Raw genomic sequence first — 20,885 nt, 5'->3', positions numbered from 1 at the left:
GTGTGATAGCCCTCTGATATTTTCTCTCTTGCATTCCTTTACATGACGACATGACCCGCTAAATTGATTTCACCTCATGCTAAGGGGTTGCAGTTTGTACTTTGAAAAACACTAATTTCGATGCGGGTGCAGAATGAAATACTGATAGGAGCCAAACAGGCAATACAAATGCTGGAGGCCCACCTGCTGATAGATTGGGTCCCACTGGAGTGCACAGAACCCCCTTGTCCCTCGTGGGTGCCAACTCCCACCTCTGGCTGGTGGGAATTGAGGCCTTAGGCTGCCAGAGGTCCCCATATTTCAAGAAAAGAATTGTCTGTATTTTTAACTATTGACAACTAATTTAATAACTTTAAGTAATATTGTGAAGGCTAAATCACCTTCATCTGTGGGCTTGGTTTAACCCAAAAGCTACTGGTTTATGTTCTCTGGATAACAGACTTGATTTCCTTCACTGTCTCCCCAGCCTCCACACCCACATGTACAGAACACAACCCTGTGTTCAGGACAGGCCCTGCAGTCCTCAGCTTCTCATTCATTCTTTCATTCTGTCCGTCAGGCTATTGTTTATTCATTTATTTGAGAAATGGGCTTTTTTGGTACATATTTTCCATGCAAGGCAGTTTGGAGGATTCAGAAATTAATAAGTCACAATCCCTGCCCCAGTGTCTTTAAAATCTATTCTAGTTACTTTCACTTTTTTAGGCAGCAGACTTTAGTGAGCAAGGTACCTACCCTTAAGGAGCTTAGAAGCAAAGGTAGTGATTTTCACATACGTGTATGTGTTTGTGTATGTGTGCGCACATGCGCATTTGTGTTTGGGGGCGAGAATGAGCAAGGAAATTCCTCTTTTCCAGTGAAATCAGAGGCAGAAGCCCAGTTTATAAAGAAGGTAAACTTGCCTCCAGCCCAGTGGAAGCAGGCCAGGAGTCCTAGGGGCCTGGATGTGCGCTCTCTGCATCTCCCCTTCGGGAGCCTTCTGAGCTCTCTAGCACCCAGCTGACATCCGACTCCAGCACCTGAATAAACCCCCCTTGCACATGGTAGGGTGCCCGAGGGGTCACGTTGACCAGCCTCTGCCTGGCCTCTTGTAAGCACAGCAGAGTCCATTTATCCTTAAGCCCTTTCTCAGAATGGCTACCAGGGAAGTGTTTCTATCCTCCCCTGGAAGGGATGGCTGATGGGGTGACCCACCACCAGACAAGTGGAGGAGGAGTAGGACAGGGCTTCCATAATTGGTGTTTTGCAGCCCTTGAAGTACCTGCTAGAAATCGTCAGCAGCAAGACTCTGTCCTGCTCTCCCTGGGGCTGCATACTTTGGGCAGAAGGCTTGTGTCTATATACCCTCGTACCTCCAGTGTTAGTTGAATAAATGGTTAGCCGGCCTACGCACACCCTTCCCAGGCTTCTGCATGTATCTTCTGGCCTCTTCTAACAGTCCCCTGGGTCCCTCACTTATTCCCAGACCCTACAGCTTCCATGGGGAACCTTTCACTGTTGATGATGCTCACTGCCAGCAGCTGAAGAGAACACATTTCATGGCAGCCTTACTCCTTGTTGGATCAAAAAAGAAACCCATCCCACTGCTGACCCTGAGCAAGTCATTGACCAATATAGACTTCAGTTGCCTGATAGGGAAAAAAACTATAACTACGTATTGAATACCTATATAGTCTGAAGGCAGGCAGTTGGATCAGATTGTGATTTGAGGCTCTTCCCTGCTATAATAATTTTGGTTTCTTGAAAGTAGGATTGGAGGTTATCTTAGAGACTCGTATGCTACAGGCAAAAGCCGCCACTATGTGCTAGACCCAGTATCCTGTATCATCTCATTTAAATCTCTCAGCAACCCTGAGACTATTCTCTATTTTATAGGTGAGGAAACCGAGGCTCGGTCAACACCACCACATGGCAGAGCTGAGATTAGAACCCAGGCTTGCTGGCTCTGGGGCCCATGCTTGCTGAGGCCACTGCCCAGTCAAAAGGGCTTTTATTATTGTCTCAGCCCTGTCTTTCAAAGGTCCGATTGCCACTGAGAACGGCAAGTTTACACAGCCAGTCCAGGGAAGCCAGAATCCCCACTCCACAGCAGTGGCTGAGCCAGGCAGCCCAGAGGTCCCAGAGATACGTGCAGAGGGAAGCCGCGGGGGGGCATGTGGGCAGGAAGAGGAGAGAGCCTCAGGAATGGTAGGGACAGTGCTGATGGCTCTGATCATCCTCCAGAGGAGAGAGGAGAAAACCAACCCAGCAATCTCTTGTCTGTGTCTACAGCTCTTTGCTTCTAGTCCCGTGTTTTTCTGTATGTGTTCATCCCCCGGACTCTGCTGTTCTCTGTCTAGGTCTCTTTCTGTCTTTTGTTTCTTATGTTCCTCTCTCTTCTCTCTCGTTGTCTCCTCCTCCCAGCCTCCAACTGAGTGTATGATGCTCCTCACCCTCACACATCAGCCTCTCCACTCAAGGGGCCTTTGAGATGGACAGGAATAGACATACCCAGGAAGGAACCACAGACCTGCCAAACCTCAATCACAGATCAGTCACAGTCAGACATCCCTGCACCCCATGCCCCCCCTCCCTTTCCGTGGGCCCTCACCACCACTTCTGAGAGCTGCTGTGCAGTCACAAAGGGTGCTTGTTAGAGTGTGGACTCCCTGGACTCCTCCCCAGGGACCAATTCCCCAGGCCTGAGATGTAGCCCAAGCTCTTGCATTTTTAACCAGCACCCCAGGTACTGAGCCACAGCTCGTGGGGATTCCAGCTCCACCTTCTGGATCCTCTTCCTACTTCCACGCTTGATGCGTCTGTGGCTTCCCAGCATGTGCCAGGCATCACACACAAATGCCATATGTCCTACTAAGCCCAACGCCTCTACTAGGAGGCCTCGGCACCTGCATGTTGCTGCTGGCAGCTACGCCCCTGTGCACAGGAAGTTGAGGCCACCCGATTCCCAGTCCCCTTGGCATCCTAGCTGGGCTCCAGTGTGACCTGCATTTGCTGCCAGAACACGTCTCTATGACCTTTCTCCCAGAAAACAGGAAAATGCAGGTAGAAATGGTGAGCCCCAGCTGTTCCTTGAGCCTACAACATCACAGCCTGAAGGGCTTGCTCTTATGGAGAGTCAGGAGATCCCACGGTCTTGTCCATTCCATTGAGAGTCGAGGATTTTATTCATTATGGGCTCCATCTGCCGGTCTGCTGCCTGCCCCACCAGCCCCAAGCAGGACTCTGGAAGAACAGCACCAGGGATTGAGCTGGTCAAGGACCATGTCGAGTCCCTCACCATCTTGTTCAGTTGTCTAGAGCAAGCTCTGGTCTTCATTGCAGAGCCTGTGTTGGTGGAGGGATGGCATGATTAGGTTTTCCCATGAGAATGAACTCTTTTTCCCAGGCCATAGGCCGGATTGGCTGTGCTCTGCGAACGGGTCAGTCATTCCTTCTCTAGCAGGGTGGCATAAGGGGATATGAGGCCGACAGTGGAACACATTTGTCTGTGGGAGATACAACGTCCAGCCTCCAACCAGTGCAGCAGCTCATAAACCTTAGTGTGCCTAAAAATCACCTGTGAGTCCTAATGGAGATGCAGATTCCTGAGCCCTGCCCCACACATTCTGAGTCAGTTGATCAAAGTAGGCCCCAAGATTGAGCATTTAATAACCACTCCTTCCTTTCTGCTACAGGAGGTCTGTGGACCACACACTGAGAACCATAAATCTAGCGGATACACGAGGGCAGCCCACATCATGCATTTGCTAGGGCACAGCCTTGCTTGATGGAGCCCCTTCCCTGTCAGATCCTGGGACCTTAGAGTGGGCTCACTCCAGGGGTTAGAGAGAGCCATGCCTGGAGCCAGCACACTGCTTAGAGCCCATCCAAGCTGCCCTCCATGCAGGATCTCAGGAGAGTACCTGAGAGATGGGCCTATATCCAGTGGTTGCTTCTAAATGCAAGGATTTTGCCTCCAGGGAGATAGTTACTGAATTGGGCTTTAGTATCAGATATGAGACTTGCCATGGTGCAGATCTTTGCTCCCAAGTTCCAGGACACTCCACCACACTCCCTGCATCTTCTCTGGGCCTTCTGGGCTCATTCTCTCAGGTTCCTTTGCCAACTGTTGCTGGTCCATTCAACCTTGTTGTGCTGTTTATACTCAGAGCTTAGTCCTGGGCCCTCCCTTTTTTCCCCCCACTATATTTTGCCCTAAGGCAGTACATTTGTTTGTTAGGTCTGCCACACCAAAGTACCACAAAATAGGTGAAATGTATTGTCTCACAGTTCTGGAGCCTGAAGTCCAAGACCAGAGTGCTGCCAGGATTGTTTCTTTGGAGGTTTCTCTCCTTAGCTTGAAGGTGGCCATCCATACATGAACGTCTACCATGACTTCACACGGTCCGCTCTGCATGCATGTCTGTGTCCTAATCTCCTCCTATAAGAACACCAGTCATGTTGGATTAAGACTCATCCATATGACCTCATTTTACCTTAATTCTTTAAAGGCCTTATCTCCAAGTACAGTCACATTTTGAGGTACTAGGTTATTAAGACTTCAGTATATGACTTTGGGGGTAAGGGGACACAATCTGGTCCATAGAAGATGGTCATCTTTTTCATGTGGTCATCATGTGATGGGGGTCCCCCACGTTTACAACAGCCCACCTGTTCAGTGTTCATACGCACACATCCATAAGGGAACTCTTCCCTTCCCCTGGGCTGCTCTGCCCATCACTCTCCCATCCCGACAGAGGCCATCTCAGATCCATTCAGTTGCTAGTGACAGGGCCCTCACAGTCTTCCTCTTAACTCCCTCGGCCTTGCCCCTCATCCAGCCCATGACCTTTCTCTGTCTGCTCCGTCTGAAGCACACCATCATAGCCACCCCAACTCTTGTCCCTGTCTCCCATCCACAGCCTCCTGCCCATTTTCCTCACAGCAGCCATGATGTCTTTAAAATGAAAGAGGTCCCTGCTGTGATTCCCCTCTTGGAATGTTCTTTCCCCTGTGCTTTTCCTGGCCAACTCCTACCCATCCTTCATATTAGCTTAAATTTCTCTACTAGTCAGGAGAGGCCACCTGCTGCAGGAAACAACCCCCTAAATTTCTATGGCTAAATACAGTAGAAGTTTTCCTGGCTGACAGGCAGCCTTATGTGTGTTTGGTCATTCAGGGACCCAGGCTCTTCCGTCTGTGGCACGAGCTCCTTTAGAGCCCTCCAGGGAGCAGTGGGGAAGATCCACCAACATCTCTTAACCACCTCAGCCTGATGCGCATCCTTTGCTCACCTCCTATTGGCCAGAACCTGGTCCCATGCCCCACCTACCCAGCTGCCAGGGAAGCTATGAAAGGTCCAACTGTGAGCCCAGGGAGCTCAGTACAGCACAGGCTAAGCCACAAAGCCACTTGCTCCAAGAATCCCACCTGCTAGTCTAAATTGGGTCTCTCCTGTGTTCTTTTCCACTATTCCGTACTTTTTATTCCTAAACCTTGACACACAGTATGTTCATTAGATATTCGATATTTGAGTACTTTTTTAATGTGTGTCCTCCCCCACCCTCCCCAGCAGAATGTGAGCTCCATAAGTGCAGAAACAAGTTCTGTTTTGCTTATATCTTTACCCCTAGTGCCAAGTGCCACCAGGTTCTCGTATGAGGTAGGCACTAAGCAAATATTGGTGGGTGAGTAGGGGCCAATGGATGGGAAGGAAGGAGGGAAAAGGAGGAGAAGGGAGGGCTGCTTGGGTGGAATTCTAATTCTACCACTAATCCTCCAGCATTAAATTATTTAACTCTTAAGCGCCTCAATTTCCTCATATGTAAAGTGGTAAAAACCATTTTGCTGTGCAGGGTTCTTGTACAAATGAATGAAGGCAGTGTTACCCATTTCCTAGCACAGTGCCTGTTATATAGTAGGTGACGAATATAGCAGTTCCTATAGGATCATACGTGGGGGCCATATCTCCCCCAAAGATCATAGTAAAACACTCCCAGAAAATTCTTGTGTGTTTGTGGATCTGCATGTACATCTTCACACGTATATGCCTGTGATTCTTCGTCTAGGAAGATGGAGGCTGGATTCCCCCTCGTGCTCCCCACTCATGCCTTCTCTTCCTTCAGGTTAAAGTTAAACAGTAAGAGGAACCAGCTGGTGAGAGAACTGGAGGAAGCCACCCGGCAGGTAGCAGCTCTGCATTCCCAGCTGAAAAGGTGAGCAGTGGGCCACAAGTGTGGCCTTGGGGACAGCCAGACACCAGCATCCTGAGGTCGCCCAGGCTCTGCCCTTCCTGGGTCCTCCATGGCTTGAGTGTGGACATTTGGAAACACAGGGGGCAGCTGGTTAGGCTGGTGGACTCGAGGCTGGTGTGGCATGGCCAGGGCAGGGTCCCTCACCTGTCTGCACCATGGTGCCCTCAGCCCTCCTGACAGCACCGAGAAGACCCGCCCCCCCCGGTCAGGTGCCATTCACATCTGTAATATCTGCCCACCTGCTTTGCCAACGCAGAGAGAACAGGCCTCAGGCCTGGGCCTCAGTGGGCAACAGCATATCGCTGGAATTTAATATATTTTGTTCCATCAGATATTTTTAATCCTTGCCTTCTATTTGTCGTAAATGATGCTGCTTTTCCAATCCCACTTAGGATGTAAAGTTTCCTTTTAAAATAAATGTGTTGAAGAGTAAAGAGTGAGTTTATTTGAAGAAAAATATCAAGAAATAGGGCTGGATTCATACAAGAAAACATAGTGTAAAAATGGACTACAGCCAGTGGAGGTTTGGCAAACGGGAAAAAGTGGACTTTTAAGGCCGCTGACTTGGATTGGAATCCCCCTTCTGCCACTTTCTGATCATGTGGCCTTCTCAGGATGCCTTTTTAGTGAAATGGGGGTGCATGGTCTCCCCTGGAGACTGTCAAGAGGGTCCAACAAAATTAAGTGTTCCGAGCAGCCGTAGGGCTTCTCAGAGCCAAGAAGGAGGTTCAGGGTGGCCCATTTCCTTCTGTGTGTCCTCACCCTCTGTTGTCTTCGTGCCCCCAGCCTCTCAAGCAGCATGCAGTCCCTCTCCTCAGGCAGCAGTCCTGGATCCCTCGCATCCAGCCGGGGCTCCCTAGCCGCCTCTAGCCTGGACTCCTCCACCTCAGCCAGCTTCACTGATCTCTACTACGACCCCTTCGAGCAGCTGGACTCGGAGCTGCAGAGCAAGGTGGAGTTTCTGCTCCTGGAGGGGGCCACGGGCTTCCGGCCCTCAGGCTGCATCACCACTATCCATGAGGACGAGGTGGCCAAGACCCAGAAGGCAGAGGGGGGCAGCCGCCTGCAGGCCCTGCGCTCCCTGTCTGGCACCCCGAAGTCCATGACCTCCCTGTCCCCCCGCTCCTCACTCTCTTCTCCGTCCCCGCCCTGCTCCCCTCTCATTGCTGACCCCCTGCTGGCTGGAGACACCTTCCTGAGCCCCCTGGAGTTTGACGACCCGGAGCTGAGTGCCACTCTTTGTGAACTGAGCCTTGGCAGTGGCACCCGGGAGAGGTACCGGCCGGAGGAACCAGGAACGGAGGGCAAACAGTTGGGCCAAGGTACAGAGGGGGACCACGAAGGGGGGGGGCAGGGTAGGAACTGCACTCAGGCCTGAGTGCAGACCCCAGTGATAATTAGGGCCATTTACCGACTGCTTTCTATCTGCCCAGGCTTTATGTGTATATCAGTCCATTTATTCATTCAGGAGACATTATTTTTACGTACTCACTACGTTCCAGGTCCCAGGCTAAGGGTTTTTCCATGATGGATCCATTCATTCAATTGATATTAAGCATCTGTTAAAACTAAATGCCAGATCTTGTGCTAATGGCTGTACATGGATTCCTTCATTTATTCAGTCAGCATATGGGCCATGCGCCAGGCACAGGGTGACTCACAAGGACACAGTATGGAAGACTGGCAAGCTCCAGGTCCCTGTCCCCAAGAAGCTTACATGCCATTGAAGGCACAGACATTAACTATACAACCAGACCAGTAAAGGCCCTAGGAGGAAAATAAAATGGGATGTGATGGGGCCTCTCAGGTGGGGGTGGAGCTGCCAGTTCAGACTGGGTTGTGAAGGAAGACGACATTTGGGTGAGCATTTAAATGGTGAGAAGGAGCCAGCTTTGGGAAAAGTAAGAGCAAAATCTCTGAGGCCACAGGTTAGAGGTCACCAGCAAACCAGAGAATCAGGAAGGGCCCAGTCATTTAAGGCCTGGTGGGCCATGGTAAGGAGTTTGGATTTTATCCTAATAGCAGCAAGGACCCATATGACCATTTGAAGCCAGGGAATGACAGGATCTGGCTCCCACTCTGCATGGGGTCAGAAAGAATATTTTGGTATAGATTGAAATTCAGGTAGGAATCTCTAAAACAGAAGATGATGATGGTGAGAGTTATTATTTATTAGGAGAAAAATTCTTTAGCAGCCAGCATATATTATAATAGTTACATTTTATTGGGGTATGTTGTGTGACGGGCTGTGTGGTTTACACAGTGAAATAGGTTACTTCTGTTATGCCCATTTCACAGATGAGGAGACAGAGGTTTAGAGAGGTGATATTACTTGCTATGGGTCCTCCAGCCAGCAAGTGGGAAAGAAGGGATTGGAATCTGGGTTTTCCTGACCCCAGAACCCAACCTCTTTATTGTCACACTTCTCTCAGGATGTGAGGCAGCCCTGTGTGTTTATTCCTGGGACACTTCTGGTGCTCACTGGCCCCACCACGCCCATCTGATGTGAAGGTCAGAACTGTGAGCAGGGTGCCCTGGGGCTCCCAGGCTTTCCTGGCCATGATTTATTGAGTATAGGTATACAAGATACGGTCAGGACCACCTGCCCAGAACCCACACTAAGACATGTGCTGGCTTCGTGCACACAGGGCTCCTGCTCCTGGCTCCTTGTGACGCCAGCTGGAAGAAGCTAGACCCATCTCAGCCATAAGGCTCTGGCCACTATGCCCAGAATTATCTCTTCGTGTGCAAGGGCTGGTGGGAGCAAGGGCGGGGGGGGGGGGGGGGGGGGGGGGGGGAGACGAAATTTCCTGGTTAATTAAAGGGTCTGCTGGGTGATTGCCAGCCATTTCCTTAGAAGAGGTGCCGAGAGATCCCTGGGGCTCCCTCATCAGGAAGGGAGTCTTGCTGAGTGCTCTCAAATAAAAATAAAAACAGGCTTCCTACTACAGCAGGTGGCAAACTTCAGAAAATTGTCCCCTGGAGAGGAGCGAGTGCAGGTGGAACCTGTAATGAGGCTTCAGAAGAGCTCTTGACATTCTGTCAAAGGCTGGCAATAAGCCAAGTCAGGGACCCAGCAAGGTGCTGGGAGTGACCCTCCTTGTCTCCCCCAGAGTGTCCTCGGTGCTTGTGGGCCAAGGACCACACATGTCTCAGGATGGCATTCCCTTCATGCCATCTCCAAAAGCCGTCCCTGCAGTGAGCGATGCCAGGCTGAGCTCGACACTAAGCAGGTTATGTGATTAGTGCCGCTGTTCAGTCAGCAGACAAATTAATCTCCTTAAGTGGTTTAGTGAAGGGTGGAGATGCATGGGTCTGAAGGCGGGAGGTCTCCGCTGGCCGCAGCAGGCATGGAACACGGGTTGGGAGAGCTGCACCCAGATGGCCACTTTGCTTCTCCCAGGCTCAATGTCACCATCCCTTTCCCCAGCCTGGCCCATCCCCAGCCTCTTCTCCAGGCTGCCCCAGGGCCTGGCACACAGCAGGCAGTCAGAAGTGCCAGCTGTGAGGTTGAAGGGCCTGAATCTGGTCTTGCCCTCCCACTGCATGGAGCTCAGGAGCCTTCCTATCCATGCTGGTAGCTCTGAGCATGGCCTGCCACGCCTCCAGCGCTTGTGACTTGAAGAAGGAAGGAATGTGCAGCATGAGCCAAGTGCCTGGTCTGAGCCCTGGGTCGGAGACCTTTGAGGCCCTCCGTCAAGGGGAGGGAGCTGGAGAGCTGAGTTAGGAGTGGAATGGGATAGGCAGAGCAGGAGAGCTCGTGCTGAAATCTTCCCTTTTCTTCTACTTGCCCCTCCCAAGGGTCCAGCAGTTGTTACTTTGCCCCGCCCCGCCCCAGGTGTGTAGGGATTGATCTAGAAGGCATCACCATAGTGCTGGGAATGACCGTTGCAATAAGGATAGTGGTGCTGAATTTTACAGCGTTTTCCTGCACCAGTCTCTGTACTGAGGACTTCCCTATAATGTCTCATTGAGTCCCCCCCAGCAGCCCTACCAGGTAAGTGTTGTTATTCCCGTTTTACAGATAAGGAATCCAAGGGTTCGAGAGGTGAAATCCACGTCCCAGTGTCATGAAGCAGTAAGTGGTGGAGCTGAGATTTGAACCCATGCAGTTTGGCTTCCAAGTCTGGGATGCTAAACACAGAATCATCCGCTACCCCTTCCTTCACCCCAAAGGAAGGCAGGACCTTGCTGTCGAGTTCAGTGGTGGTATTTGGCAGGACTCTCTTGGGGCAGAGGGTAGGTCATAAGTGTGTGTTGCAAAGACAGTGTCCTGGTTTCTGAATCCTGTCTTGCCATCCTTCCTTTCTCCAGCTGTGAATACAGCCCAGGGGTGCAGCCTGAAAGTGGCCTGTGTGTCAGCTGCTGTGTCAGATGAATCCGTGGCCGGGGACAGTGGTGTGTATGAGGCTTCTGTGCAGAGGTGGGTCCCTGAGTCTTGACTGTCTCTGGGAAGTCTGAGTATGCAGAGCCTGGGCCCCCTCAGGTATGTGGGAGGAACCCACAGAAGGGCATGGCCAGGTGACTCAGCCCTGTGTGGTATAGGCTGAAGATGCAGACAGTGCTGCTCCTCCTGGCTGGGGGCACTTCACATTCGCGGGAGTGCCAGTTCCACGATTGCCATTAAGGAGCGTATGGCTGGGGGAGTTCATGCTGGAGGAAGTGCAGCCCCTTCAAGACAGGAATCCCGAGCAGTTGTGGGAAGGCGGAATCTGCAGGGAGTCTGAGCTGACCCAGACTTTCCTCCTTGAGGACCCGACTGTGCCCTCCCAGAGGGAACCCTGTTTCTGGAAGATGACTTTGGCCCCAGGTGACTGCAGGGAAGCCTGACCCTCCTTCTTCCCTGTGTTGCCTCTCAGACCGGGTGCTTCAGAAGCTGCCGCTTTTGACAGTGACGAATCCGAAGCAGTGGGTGCAACCCGGGTTCAGATTGCCCTGAAGTAAGTGACTGGGAGGGCAGGAGCACATGGGTGGTCAGCCGCATCTTCCCAGTTTTGACCTTCATGGCTGCCTAGGGGAGAAAGGCAGAACCAGCAGGACCTGCCGACACTTGTGGCCTCCTAACTAAAGAGGGCCAACCCTTTCCCTCCCTCTCACCTCCACATTTTACCAAAGAGAAGAATGAGGCTTTGAAGACCTTGTTACTTGCCCCAACTCACTGAGCTGGCCAGTGGCAGAGCAAGACCATGACCAAGACTTCCTGTGCCTTGTTTTTTGGGGCCATTGTTGCTGTGGTTTTTTGGCTTACTGTCCCATTGAAGTTTCAGCCATTGGGGGCTGCAGCCCAGATTTGTTGTTCCTGTGTTTTCCCTTGATGCAGGATGGCCACAATATTATTTTTAGTAGAAATTGCCAATATTCAAGTATCAAGAGATTTCACACAGCACAATCTTCTGGCTTCTCCTTAAACATTCAGACTGATAGGGGCACCTGGGTGGCTCAGTCGGTTGAGCATCCCACTCTCGATTTCGGCTTGGGTCATGACGGCACGGTTTCATGGGGTTGAAGCCCCGCGTTGGGCTCTGCGCATTGACTGCGTGGAGCCTGCTGGGGATTCTCCCTCTCTCTCTGGCCCTTCCCCGCTCACACTCTGTCTCTCTCAAAATAAATAAATGTAAAAAAAAAAAAAAAAAAAAAGTAAACGGAAATCTAAGCTGACACTTCATTTAAAAAAAAATAAAAATAAGAATTCAGACCGGCAGGTCTGAACCTGCATCCCTACATGGCCCAAAGCACTGGGCCTGTGCTCTCAAGTTCCCCACAGTCCCCCAAGCAGCCAGCAGCCACGTCTGTGATGATTAAGAGAGAGAGAAATGTGTTACTCATACGTGCTCCATATGTCCCTCTCCATTTCAGGTACGATGAGAAGAATAAGCAATTTGCAATATTAATCATCCAGCTCAGTAACCTTTCTGCTCTGTTGCTGCAACAAGACCAGAAAGTGTGAGTATGTGGCTGACAGGGTTTGTATGAGCCTCTCAACCTCTGCGGCCATCCCTGGGGGCACTCTCCTGCCCTTGCCCGCTGCACCATCGGGCCCCGTGCGTATTTCATCTGTGTGGCCATGATGCACAGTGTCAGTACTGTGAATGTGGATGTGGATACAGGCGTGATGGCAAACTCGCTGACTGGAACGAGAAGCACTGTAGGCAGCTTCAGTTCCTTCACAAGCACATTGTGAGCACCTACCATGTGCCAGCACTAAGAGCGGGGTGGTGAGCAAATCCTTGCCCTTTGAACTTGAAGCCTCACAAAGAAGAGGGTCATGGCCCCTATTATCTGCTCTAAGCTCAAATATTGCACACAGAAAGAGGCCTGAAATTCTCAAGAGCCTGTGCCTGTCACTGTGCTTCTATTGGAAGGGCGTGATGGGTATTACCTTACAGTTGATTATACAGCAAACACCTGTGCTATTTGCCTGTTGGCTCTTGCCTTGGCAGACCGGGTTTACGTTTCATTGCATTCACCTGCCTGCAGGTTTCTCCTTTAGATGATAGGCATTGGGGCAGGAGCTTATATTTCTGAGGTCTGTACCCAGCCAGCATCTGAGGCTGTGACATGTGGGAAAGGGAAAGACAGGAGGAAAGCAGGACAAACAGAATAAAGAAGATTAGACACTAGGGTTGTCTTTAGTCATTTGCTCTTACAAACAGTGCCAGAACAAGTAACCTTCTCCATATCTCATTGGTACTTGTACAGTGGTATTTGTAGAAGAGTGTCTAGAAGCAAGGTGAATGGGGTCACAAGGCCAGTGCATCTGGAATTGTGTTAGGGTTGTCACATTCCCCTCTGCAGGGGCGGTAGCATTTTGCCTTCCTACCAGCAGCTGTATAAGGATTCCTGAGTGTTAACAATCTTGCTGATCCTTCTGTGCACAGAAGTTTGCACACTGTTGACCTCAGGTTCCATACTCTTTGAGGTTCTAAGGATTGGAGATTTGGGAGAAGGAAGAGCAATTGTTATCCTTGGGGCCCTCTCTGCTTCCCTTACAAATATCTGCATAACCGCTTGAGAAATTACAAACTCCTCCACTGTTATTGTCTTAGGGATTTGCGGCAACAGTTTAGCCCAACACATTATCCCAGACCCAGGCTGACTCAGGCTCTTCTCTGTCTCTCTCTAGGAACATTCGTGTAGCTATCCTTCCCTGCTCCGAAAGCACCACCTGCCTGTTCCGGACCCGGCCCCTGGATGCCTCAGACACTCTCGTGTTCAATGAAATGTTCTGGGTGTCCATGTCCTATCCAGCCCTTCACCAGAAGACCTTAAGAGTTGATGTCTGTACCACCGATAGAAGCCATCTGGAGGAGTGCCTGGTGAGGGCTGTGCCTGTCTGTCTGTCTGTCTGACTGTCCAGCCGTCTGTCCTTCTGGAGATTGGCCCACCTTGTATTTCAGGGAGAACGCTTGGAGAAAACACAGGCTGTAGTGTGAAGCTTGTCTTGGGTTCCAGGCAGGGACTGTTGCACAGGTGAACAGCATTGGCACACTCATTGAGAGCAGGGGGCGAGGAGGCGGGAAGCCCCTTTGTCAACCATGGAACTACAGGGCTTCATCCCTTGTGCCCGAGGCTGCGTTGCCTATGACTCTTTAATTCTCAGTCTCAGTTTCCTTATCTGTAAAATCCAGCTAACACTGCCCACCTCACAGATGGTTCTCTGAGGATTAAATGAGGCTTAAAGCTGTGTTTCTGGAACTTGAACATGCACACAAGTTACCTGGGGCTCTGGTTAAAATTCAGATTCTGATTCAGTAAGTCTGGGGCAGTAGTGGGGGCAGGCACCAAGAGATTCTGCATTTCTGATAAGCTCCCAAGTACTGCTGATTGCCGCTGGTCCCCATAGCAAGGATGTAAAACAACAGTGTGTCTGCACATACTAGATGCTCACTGACTATCAGTCCCCTGCTCTCCTCAGCTGGGGTACAAAACAGCATCATTGCCATTTATGTTGTTGATGTTACTACTGACAATAATGCAATAGCATCCATAGATTGAATGCAGTTTATGTGGTGGACATTGAGCTAAGCCCCTTATGTGTAGTTTTTCTATCTGACCCTCACTAAAATCTTATAAAACAAGTACTGTTATATCAGTGAGGAAACCGAGGCAGAGAGAGGTAAAAGAACCTTCCCAAGGTCACACAATCAAGAAGAGCCATGAGCAGTTAGAAGCTAGGCAGCTCCCCTTCTGCAGCCCACCAACATCAGCCCCTTGGTGTTTGTACCAGTGTGGTGCTCCCTGGAACCCACAGGTAGGACAGTGACTGAAGACTGGTGAGCATGGTAGATATTGGGCACCAGAGCAGAAAGCTTTTCCAATCCCAGGCTCTTCTGTGAAACATTTCCTCAGCCCTGGGAATTCCTCAATGAGAAGAGACTCAATCCTATTTTCTTCTCCTAATTGGATGTCTTTTATTCCTCCTTCCTAATTGAAGTGTGGCCATTGCTGGTTGCCATGGCAGCAGCCAAAGCGCTCATCCCACTGTGGCTTGTCTCTGTCTGTGGCCAATGGGAAATCTACTTTCCCGTATCCTGTGGGGATATAGAGTGTCAGGCTGCCGTGTTTTGGTGGCTAGAGGAGTAAGCGAGGAAGTGAGACACTAGAAAGGCCGTGTGCTCCCACGCGGTCTCCCTACACTGCTGGGTTTGGGGAATCCCTGGTCTGCTTTGAGCTGCTTAATCAGCCAGGCTGCCACAGTGGTACCCATCCTGAGCAGCGTCTGTTTGTAGTACTGGGCTAAGAAATCTGCATGCAGTGTCTCCCTTAACGCTCACAGCAGCCTGAGGAAGAAGCGTTAGGATTGCCTCCACTTGACAAATGAAGGATCAAGACGCAAAAGGGCTAAGTAACCTGCCTAGGTCATCCATTGAGTAAGTGGAGAAGTCCGCTTCCTGGTTGCAGCTTCTTTACACATAGCCTTCATACTGTCCCGCCTCTCAGGTGGTTACCACGTCCCCCCTGTCCACAGACCTGGATTATGGGTTTGGATGAACACGTGGCCTGCCTTGCCCACTATCTCCGGCAACTGTTCTACTGAATGCTTTAGCATGGCATAATCGGGGTCACAGGCTTTCCAGCTGCACCCTGTTGTCCACTCCCTAGCTGCTAAGCTCAGTGCCACTCAGAGCAGGTTCTGTTAAGAAAGCCCACTTCCAGGCACCCCTCCTATTCCATAGTTAACCATTACAACAAAGAGGCTTTTTTCACCTTGCCATCCCCACCTGGGAAAACCCAGCCCTGTCAAAGTGAACTCTCCGTCCATGCACTAAAACACAGCCATGCCGTATGGTCTCGTGTTAAAATTGTGGTCACAGGGGCGCCTGGGTGGCGCAGTCGGTTAAGCGTCCGACTTCAGCCAGGTCACGATCTCGCGGTCCGTGAGTTCGAGCCCCGCATCAGGCTCTGGGCTGATGGCTCGGAGCCTGGAGCCTGTTTCCGATTCTGTGTCTCCCTCTCTCTCTGCCCCTCCCCCGTTCATGCTCTGTCTCTCTCTGTCCCAAAAATAAAAAAAAATAAAAAAAAAAATAAAAAAAAAAAAATTGTGGTCACAAACCTCACGTGAGCCCTAATGCTACTCAGCACTGGTACTGCCTTCCCCTTCCCAGGGGCAAATTCTTACCCTCTCCCCTGTCCCCAGACTTCTGGCCTCTTCTCCCACCCTCATACTCCCCCTGCTGAGGGCCTTGCTCCCCACGCTTCTTGGGTTCTTGCCATTTCTCCTGGCTCTGAGGTTGGCGCCCCCCCCACTGCCATGTGAGGCAACTTCTCACTACCTGTTATTTTCTGGCTCTTTCCTCTCTTCAGTCTTCACTCCTCTGCTGGGCCTGGCCTGTCAGTACACCAACAGGCTATTAATTCTCTTAAGAAACAAAAAAAAACAAAAAAAAAAAAAAACAAAAAAAAAAAGAAAGATTTTACCCATTTCTCCCTCCAGCTACTACTTTGTTTCTTTCCTTTATAGCAAAAGGTGAAATGTTCTCTCTGTAACCCAGTTCATGTGGGATTTCGCCGTCATCATTCTGCTAGAAATGTGCTCCCCGAGGTCATCCGTGGCCTCCTCGTAGCTAACCCCAGTGGCCACTTCTCCATCCTCACCCTCCTTGGACTGTCGACTGTGTTTGGTTCAGTTGCTCCCAGAATCCTCCTCGGCCTCCTTTGCCCTGACTTGGCTTCCCCAGCACCTCACTCTCAGTGTTCTTCCCTCATCACTGGCATCTCTGTCTCCTTGGCTGATTCTTCTCATTTCCCCAACTGCTGTGTGTCAGGGCTCAGGACTCACCCCTCTCCCCTTTTCTGTTTGCATTCACTGCCTTGGTAATCTCATCTCATTCTCCCGCTTCAAACACCATGTCAGATGTATGGCTGCAGCCTGGGCCTCCCCACTCGCAGCTGTATAACACCTCTGCTGTCTGTTCCACATCTTCTCTTGCTTGTCCAGGAGGCATCTCAGATGAACTTGTCCATAAGCACACTCCTGATCTGTCTTCCTGTGTTTTTACTGTCTCAGCTAAAAGCAACTCTGTTCTTCCACTGCCCAGGCCAGAGACCACAGGCTCATCCTTGACCTGTCTCTTCCTCTCCGCTCCACATCTAATCCTTTAGGAATTCCTGGCAGGTCCCTCTTCAGAAGATCCCTAGACCCCGGCCACTTAGCGCTGCTCCTGTCCCACTGCTGTCTGTCACCTGGATTGCGCAGCAGTCTCTCCTGGGTCTCCTTGGTCTGTCCTTGCCTCCCTTCATCTCCTCTCAACACAGTCACCAGAGTGATCCTATTAAATTGCAAATCAGTGCTTACACTCCTCTACCTAAAACTTTACATTCGCTTCTGTGTCCATCTGGAGTCAACTCCTGGGCCTCTTGCCTGCCCTCCAAGGCCCTCGGAGATCTGTCTCTTGTTATCTCTCAGATTTTATCCCCAGACTCTTCCTCCAGCCTCCCTGTTCCCCTTGAATATACCAGCATGCTCCTTGCCCCAGGCCTTTGCACTTGCTGGCCCCTCTGACCAGAATTCTCTTCTCCCAGATACTGATGGACAGGGCTCACTCTCCCGCCTCATTGTGGGCTTGACCCAGATGTCACCTTCTCAGGGAGGTCTTTCTTCCATCCTATTTAAAAATTACATTCCCCCTCCACTCTTGTCCCCTGCCCCCATGTTATTTTTCTCTGCAGCGCGTTCCCCCACCTAACATTTATCAGTATTACAGATTTTAGGGTATACATGATTTTCACATTTTATCAAATCTCTAGAATCAAGATGCAATTTATACTAGATGACAGGTCAGAGTGTAATTGACAACTATTTTTCTTTCTTAGTAATGCATGAAATAGTACACTGACTTTACTTACTGATTTGTTTATCTGATTCCCCCAGACTGGAATGTAAGCTCATGAGGAAAGAGATTCTTATCTGCCTTAAATCCTACTGTATCCCCAGCCTTCAAAACAGTGTCTGGCACATAGAGGCTACTTAGCTACCTGTGTGTACTGAATAAATAAATGAATGCCCTCACAGGGCATCATTTACCAAAGTAGACCACATTTATACCTATGAGCCAGCCCAAAATAGACAGTATATCTTGTTGAAATTAATAATAATCTGATGGCAGTGTTACACCTCAAAGCTGTCATTATATTCTTTCCCCCTTGCCCCTCAAACATGGCCTGGCCTGTTCTGAACTGTAATATCTGACACATTTGTCTGTCTTCACAAGAAAGTGTGACCCCTTTGGGGGCAACATCCTGTCTTACATGTTTCTATGGCTCCAGAGTCTGCAAAGTGCTCAGAGGACATTTATTAACTGAGTAAATGAGTAATATACACATATTTGTGTATATTTAAATTTATTACAGGTGACTAAAATGCACAGGTATTTAATTCCTGAACGGACTCTAGTCCTGCAGGTAGGAGTCATTTACCTTGTTTTCTCCACTTGCTCACCACTGTTCTAGAAATTAACCTTTAGACACACAATGAGTTTGCACAGTCCATGCCATGCCCTGGTGCATCCTAATAGAAGGAAAAACTGGTAGAAAGGATCCCAGGTAGATTGGGTAGCCCCCTCCCCATCCCAGGTACCACCCAAGCCTCCACTCAGCTACTGGCCCACTTCACAAACCAGCTTGTGGTATTTCTACCACCCACTGGCACAGCCACTGTTGTGTTTCAGGACAGTGAATTTGCTAACCCCAAACCTGGTTGGGGCTCTTCCAAAGAGGACATGTTGAAACAATAGTAAGACCTGTGAAGAATGATTAAAAGTATTTGGTCATTTTTTCCACTAAGGATGTATGGTAAAAAGTCAAGTCACTGGAAATAAATCCCCTCTCTGGGAGGTTATATTCAGTGAGATTAATTTTGTGGAGGTTGTTTTCATCTTAAGGCATCCATTTACACCATTCAAAGAAAAACTGTATAGAAAGGTTTACTCAAAAGCAATCTTGCTTCCCTGCCCCTTGCACCCAATCCCACCACCTACCCTGTATAGCTACCCACTTTGATTAGTGTTGTCTTTATCTTCCCATTATTTCTTGTTGCATATACGTGCATGTGATAATGTTCACTACCCTTTGCACTTCAAATATGGTACAATATAGTATGTATATATACATAAGCCAGAAAGAGAAATATATATATATATATATATACATATATATGGAGAGAGAGAGAATATATGTATTCTTATCCCTCTTTCCATTTCTTATACAAAAAGTAGCATACTGCATATTCTCTTCTGCACTATTCTATTTTTTCCCTTAACAATACAGCCTGGAAGTCTGTCCACATCAGCACCTAGAGATCTTTCTTATTTTTTATACATGTCTATATAATATCCCATTGTGTAGATATATTATAGTTTATTCCTCCAGTCCCCTGTTGCTGGCCCTTTGAGTTGTGCAAAATCTTCTTCCTTGACATTGGTCTTGGTGATAATTTTTGGATCTGACTCCAAAAGCACAGGCAACAAAAGCAAAAATAAACAGATGGGACTACATCAAATTAAAAATCTGTACAGCAAAGGAAATCATCAACAAAATGGAAAGGCAACCTGCTGAATAGGAGGAAATATTTGCAAATCATGTATCTGATAAGGGGTTAATATCCAAAATGTATAAAGAACTCATACAACTCCATAGCAAAAAAGCAAAAAATCCAATATAAAAATGTGCAGAGGCTCTTAATAAACATTTTTCTAAAGAAGACATACAGAAGGCCAACAGGTACAGAAAAAGATGCTCACCATCACTAATCATCAGGGAAATGCAAATCAGAGTCACAGTGAGATAGCACCTCACCCTTCTTAGAAAGGCTGTTATCAAAGAGACAAGAAATAGCAAATGTTTGCAAGGATGTGGAATAAAGAAACCCCTTGTGCACTGTTGGTGGTAAAACATTATGCAGAGCTGCTATGGAAACGAGGGTGGGGGTTTCTCAAAAAATTAAAAATAGAATTACCATACGATCTAGCAATCTCACAACTGGGTATATATCCAAGGTTACACCCAATGATAGCAACATTCTTCACAATAGCCATGAGACAGAAGCAACCTAAAAGTGTATCAGTGGATAAATGGATTTAAAAATGTGGTCTCTTGATATAATGGAATATTATTCAGCCTTAAAAAGGAAAGAAATCCCGTCCCATGCTACAACATGAATGAACTTTGAGAACATTGTGTTAAATCACATAAACCAGTCACAAAAAGACAAATATTGTGTGATTCCACTTATATGAGGGACCTAGAGTCATCAAATTCACAGAAACAGAAAGTAGAATGGTGGTTGCCAGGGACCAGGGGAAGGGAAAAGGGAAGTTACTTAATGGGTGTAGAGTTTCAGATTTCCAAGATGAAAAAAGTACTGGATATCTGTTTCATAACAATGTAGCTGTATTTAACACTACTGAACTATACACTTTATTTTTTTTTTTTAATTTTTTTTAATGTTTATTTATTTTTGAGACAGAGACAGAGCATGAACAGGGGAGGGTCAGAGAGAGAGGGAGACACAGAATCCGAAACAGGCTGCAGGCTCTGAGCGGTCAGCACAGAGCCCGACGCGGGGTTCGAACTCATAGACCGTGAGATCATGACCTGAGCTGAAGTCGCTCGCTTAGCTGACTGAGCCACCCAGGCGCCCCTGAACTATACACTTTAATTAAGATGGCAAATTTTATGTCACAACATGGATGGACCTTGAGAACGTTATATGAAGTGAAATAACCCAGAAAGAGAAATACAAATACTTGTATGATCTCACTTACATGTGAAATCTATAAAACCAAATCATAATAACAAAAAACAGATTGATTGTTGTCAGAGGTGGGGGGTAGGGGAAATGGGTGAAGGGTCAAAAGGTACAAACTTCCAGTCATAAGGTAAATAAGTTCTAACCATGCACTGTAGTCCGTGGGGACTATGGTACATAAACAACACTGTATTGCATATTTGGAAGTTGTTAGGAGAGGAGAGCTTAAAGGTCTCATTATAAGAAAAAAAATTTCTAGCCATGAGGTGGTGGATGTAAACTTACTGTGGTGATCATTTCATAATAAATACCATACCAAATTGTTTTTTTTTTTTTAAGTAAACTCTATGCCCAACGTGAACCTCGAACTCAGGACCCTCAGATCAGGAGTCACATGCTCTACCAAC

General features: G+C 48.7%; 1 protein-coding gene across 2 annotated transcripts in view; it reads left to right on the top strand.

Moving 5' to 3' along the window:
• Window positions 1-20,885, top strand: part of LOC125917213 (protein KIBRA) — an 82,361-nt gene that overhangs the window by 36,679 nt on the left and 24,797 nt on the right. For both annotated transcript variants that reach the window (XM_049623462.1, XM_049623463.1), the window contains exons 9-14: window positions 6,105-6,194; window positions 7,020-7,555; window positions 10,548-10,656; window positions 11,093-11,173; window positions 12,090-12,176; window positions 13,357-13,549. In XM_049623462.1, the coding sequence (XP_049479419.1) occupies window positions 6,105-6,194; window positions 7,020-7,555; window positions 10,548-10,656; window positions 11,093-11,173; window positions 12,090-12,176; window positions 13,357-13,549 (1,096 nt within the window). The remainder of the gene's footprint in view (window positions 1-6,104; window positions 6,195-7,019; window positions 7,556-10,547; window positions 10,657-11,092; window positions 11,174-12,089; window positions 12,177-13,356; window positions 13,550-20,885) is intronic.

The sequence above is a fragment of the Panthera uncia genome, unplaced genomic scaffold (assembly GCF_023721935.1).
Source record: "Panthera uncia isolate 11264 unplaced genomic scaffold, Puncia_PCG_1.0 HiC_scaffold_159, whole genome shotgun sequence".
Taxonomy (NCBI): Eukaryota; Metazoa; Chordata; class Mammalia; order Carnivora; family Felidae; genus Panthera; species Panthera uncia.
Note: the sequence above shows the minus strand (reverse complement) of the source record. Positions and strands in the feature narration are given on the sequence as shown.